General features: G+C 38.7%; 1 protein-coding gene across 5 annotated transcripts; it reads left to right on the forward strand.

The window, feature by feature from the left end:
- Nucleotides 1-249: 249 nt before the first annotated feature.
- LOC102596690 (splicing factor U2af small subunit B-like) lies at nt 250-4,728 on the forward strand. 5 transcript variants are annotated; one of them, XM_015309766.1, is made up of 6 exons: nt 250-625; nt 1,996-2,084; nt 2,167-2,248; nt 2,806-2,932; nt 3,057-3,618; nt 4,333-4,728. In XM_015309766.1, exons 1-5 carry the CDS (start codon nt 391-393, stop codon nt 3,574-3,576), a joined length of 1,053 nt encoding a protein of 350 aa, XP_015165252.1. In that variant the 5' UTR covers nt 250-390; the 3' UTR covers nt 3,577-3,618; nt 4,333-4,728. The 5 variants fall into 5 exon arrangements, with proteins under 5 accessions (XP_015165252.1, XP_015165247.1, XP_015165254.1 ...); XM_015309761.1 differs by having other exon boundaries at nt 3,721-4,665; XM_015309768.1 differs by having other exon boundaries at nt 4,253-4,665.
- Nucleotides 4,729-4,962: the final 234 nt, after the last annotated feature.

The raw sequence follows: 4,962 nt of genomic DNA on the forward strand, positions 1-4,962 counted from the left end.
GTTTGATTTTTTAATCATAACCATGAGAAACCCAAACTACATCCCAATAAAAGATCACGAGTATGTTTGACTTCATTTTTTATTTTATAAAAAATTAAATTATCTATGAAAATAAATATATTTATATACTATGTAACGCTTCAAAAGGTACTTATTATTTGCCCCTCCTTTTTTTTTTGGTCAAACCTCGAGAATATAAGGAGGAAAAAAAAAACTAAAGGGAAAAAATTATTTGTCAAACTTTTAGCGATAATTACAATTTTACCATTGCATCCCAAAAATCCACATTAGAAAACCCCTCTTCAGCCGAAATCAGAAACCCTAGTTTTCACAATAAATTGAAATCGGGGCGGTGCTGGAGAAGAAGAAGAAGAACAAAGCAAGAGAATCATGGCGGAGCATTTGGCTTCTATATTTGGTACAGAGAAAGACAGGGTGAATTGCCCTTTCTACTTTAAGATCGGTGCGTGTCGGCATGGTGACCGCTGTTCCAGGCTTCACACAAAGCCTAGCATCAGTCCGACCTTAGTTCTGTCTAACATGTACCAGCGTCCTGATATGATCACCCCTGGTGTTGACCCTCAAGGCCAGCCCCTTGACCCTCGCCAGATCCAGCGCCACTTCGATATATATATATATATATATGTGTGTATATGTATGTGTTTATATGGATCTATCTATGGCGAAGCCAGGATTTTTAATTTATGGTTTCTGAGCGTGAGTAGGAAGGTGGAAGCACAAAAACTAACTCAGATACGAAGAAATTGAAGATTTAGTTACGATTAGAAATCATTCAATTGTTATTTAATTTAAAATTTTAGAATGATGGAATTGCTAGATTGTGCAAGCCGAATTGCTTTTATCTGTTGCCTATGGTTGTGGATGAGTAAGTTGGAAGCACAAAAGCTAGCTCAGGCACTGCTATCATTAAAAAAAACATATACTTGTGTATGTGTGATATCAGTAGGTTGGAAGCCCCAAAGCTAGCTCAGACACTGCTATCATTACATAAAACATATACTTGTGCGTGAACGATACAGTGTTCCTTCTGCTTCTGTATGTATATATGGATTGGGTGAATACTTGTTTATTTTTGTTTTTATGGATTGACTGTCTAAAGAAGTGCTATTATCTGTTGGGTTACTACATGATTATCAGAGTCTTTGGTTACTGGAATAGAACTTCAAACACTAATAAACAAAGAAAAGTTGAAGTTTCAAACTAGTTATCATGAAGAAATTTTGTTTTTGATTATTGGCTAATTTTGCTAGGTGCTGTTCTATTGTCCACTGGGAGGTTGGGAGCAACGTTTTTGTGAAACTAAAGAAAGTTAACTCATAACTGTGTTGCATGTTGTGTAGTATGCACAAGTTTAGCATTGTCATTGAATGGGTTTTACGGATTTGTTAAAAGTGAACTTGGTGTTGAGACCTCCACGAGGTAGGGGTAAGGTCTTGCGTACACTCTACCCTCCCCAAACCCCACTTGTGGGATTTCACCGGGAATACTGTTGTTGTTGAACTTGGTTTTGAGAGCTCGTATACAGACCGTAGCATTTTCTGTTTCCATCTGCTGTAAGAACTTAAAACAATGAAAAAGCAAAACAGTGTGTTGTTGAAAACGTTAAGCTCTTTTCTTACGTTTGTGTGCTGATGGGGTTTTGGTGCTGTGATGTAATTGCATGTTTTAATGGAATTCGTGTCAATTTTTATTCAAAAGACTGTAGTCCTCGTTTTTAGCTTCTGTTTTCTGGCTGTGGTGTCATCTTTGAGGAAATCTGAGGTTTGTTTTATGTATAGGTAATTTGTTTAGGTCTGCTTACATCCTACCTTCACTAGACTCCACTTGTGGGATTACACTCGGTTCATTGTTGTTGTTGTTGTTGTTGTAAGTTTCTAATAGGGATCCTGTCCTAGTAAAAGTAGGTTGATTTATTATCCTGTGTTTCCTCTGATTTCGTGGGTATGAAATATGTGTGATCACCATTGAACATGCAGGACTTCTATGAAGATTTGTTTGAAGAGCTTAGCAAGTATGGAGAGATTGAAAACCTTAACATCTGTGACAATTTAGCTGACCACATGGTATGTCCACTTCTCTGATATGAGCTTTGCCATAGTGATTTGATCTCATCTGACCTGAGTGATATTGTGCCTCTTTCCGCAGGTTGGTAATGTTTATGTCCAGTTCAGAGAGGAAGATCATGCTGCAAGTGCTCTTCAGAATCTTACAGGAAGATTTTATGCAGGTTAGTTCACTCATTTTGGTTGAATGACGTTTATTTTTAGTTTTGATTGTGTTAGCAGTTAGTTTTGGTATGGGTTTTCTGGTCAACTTTGTTGGTTCTATAGAAATAACCCAAGGAACTCAGTGTGTATCTTATACAAATATAAGTGATTTTTGGTTATATTTATCTCAAGTACGGCGCAATTGACCCGTAGTGTGTCTCTACTAGACAGATATCTTTCAAGCTGTTGCTCCCTCATCTCCTTCAATTTCTGGAGATTATGTACAGTATTATGCTGATGGTTGCACTTGTCAGTTGTTTTACACGTGTCAGTGTGTTTATGCCTACATTATTTCAGTTTTTAGATCATATATATCCCAAATGAGGTTGAAGGAAATTTAGGTTTTGGACTATGGAGTATTTTATTTTGCAAGGAGCTTAGTTTATTTCAAAGCGGATGCTATTATTTATAATGGATAGGAACAAATCAAATCCTTTTTTTGTTATATACTTTTGTTTCTCTTTTGTGCCTTAACTCATTCTCTATGGCTGACAATCATGAAATTTGAAAATTTTAGGACGTCCAATCATTGTTGACTTCTCCCCAGTGACTGATTTTCGGGAAGCCACGTGTAGGCAGTATGAGGAAAATGTATGTAACCGAGGCGGCTATTGCAACTTCATGCATCTGAAAAAGATAAGCAGGTTTTCATCTCCCCATCCCTCCTTTTCCTCTCCTGTCACACAGACATCCCCAAAACTCTGTGCTTTTGACCTTGCTAATCTTGGTATTTGGTGGCTGATGCATTTGTGTTTTTTTTTGTTGAAGGGAGTTGAGGCGGCAATTATTTGGGAAGAGTAGTAGGCGAAGGCGCAGCCATAGTAGAAGCCGAAGTCCGCGTGGTAATCGCAATTATGAAGAACCGCGCCCACAGGGAGGCCGTGGTTTTGGTAGAAGAGGAGGTGGAGGAGGTGGTGATCGCTACCATGATAGAGGTAGGAGGCCTAGAAGCAGAAGTCCTGGACGAAGGAGCGGACAGAGCAGAAGTCCTGGGGGTAGGAGAAATAGAAGTCCAAATAGGGAAGGAAGTGAGGAGAGAAGAGCAAAGATTGATCAATGGAACAGAGAAAAGGAAGAGACAGGTTCTGGGAGGAATCATGGTGGTGGGACACGTAGGGAAGACAGGGAAGGCAGTGCTGAGAGGAGGGCAAAGATTGATCAATGGAATAGGGAGAAAGAAGAGGCAGATTCTGCTAAATATGATAATTTTGATGCTGATAATGGCAGGAATGATGGTGGTGATCACTATGGAGAACAGTTTGATGATGATTACCCGAAGCAGCAGTAGGTAGAAAATGGAAGTGAAGGCTGCTATAGTATTGTTACTCTGGTTAGTGGTACTTCCATCATACTTATGGTTTCACCTGAATGTCTTTCAATCTTAGTGGCACATTGCAGAAGTATAGCTCACTGTCCATTTTCCACTGTGCAGGGTGGAGTACAGGTCCACTGTCCTATGATTTTGAAAAAAGCATTACCCATCTTTTGTCTTCTTTTTACCAAATTTTTAAAGTACAGGACTTTGTTTAACAGGGATCATAGTGAGGCCTACTTAGGAACACTGCCATTTTTCCCGACTCTGATGCATCCGTTGCTTGCACAGTGAAGCTTGCAGTGCTCAATTTTTCTTGTTAATTTTTCCAATGTCCTTTTTCCTGTCTCCTATTGACAACTATTTATTTCTTATATAGGGAACCCAGCCAACAGTAATGTAGCACCTGTTAATTGATAGAACATCTTTTTAACTTTAGGGCCTCTGGTCAAATGATTTTTTTTCTCTCCCTGGTTCATTCTTCCTGAAAATGGAACATTTGATTAAAGTGATTGGGAGTTAAAAACATAGCCCTTCCAAGATTTCTGCCCACCTTAGATTTGTTAGTTGTCTACAGTCTAGGGGCTTCTCTCTTTCTAGGATAATTCATAGAGTTTGTCATTCTTGTAAGATTGATGTTATCTATTCCAAGGTTTTGCAGGTTAAAAGGTTCCTGCTTTGCAGTGGTCGTGCCTACCTTTACATAGCAGCTTACAATGGTCTTGTATACAGGTTTTCTCTGCTGCAGACGAGTCCATGGGACTTTTAACATGCTAGGGATGACGAGAAGTGAAGGAACCAAGTCCATGAACCTATGAAGTTCTTCTTTCCGTTTTGGAGTTTTACCATTTGTTAGGCATTACAGGTTTATATCCTCAAAGACAATAGTGCTGTGTATAACTGTACTGGTCGGTGACTTGTTGGGTTGAGTTTCATTTCAGTATTTAATCGTGTTTACTTTCAGTGGTTTGGAGGTTTCTGTTGAAACAAATTTGCTGAAGAGAGCAGGATTTTTATGTAGCAATTGCTAGACTGCAGTATAAACTCCTTTTGCAGTTCCTTTCATTTCATTTCATTTATGTAGCCATCTTTATCATGTAGTCGAAATGATCACTGCATCTTCTCTTTCGTGTTGTGTGATTCCGATGTAATATAATGCATTGGTGTGAATATAGGCTTGTGGCTTCATGACATGGAAGCTGAAATCATGAATGTTTGACCTTGGTAATTTTCTAGCCATTTTGAAGTAATGGTGAGAGAAAAACCTTGGAATAGATAACATCCTTTGCACCTAACGGCATGATTTGCAGTTGAGAGGAAAAGAAACCTGTGCTAAAAAAACTAGATGCATCATTAAAACAA

Source organism: Solanum tuberosum, unplaced genomic scaffold (assembly GCF_000226075.1).
Source record: "Solanum tuberosum cultivar DM 1-3 516 R44 unplaced genomic scaffold, SolTub_3.0 scf00008, whole genome shotgun sequence".
NCBI classification, from domain to species: domain Eukaryota; kingdom Viridiplantae; phylum Streptophyta; class Magnoliopsida; order Solanales; family Solanaceae; genus Solanum; species Solanum tuberosum.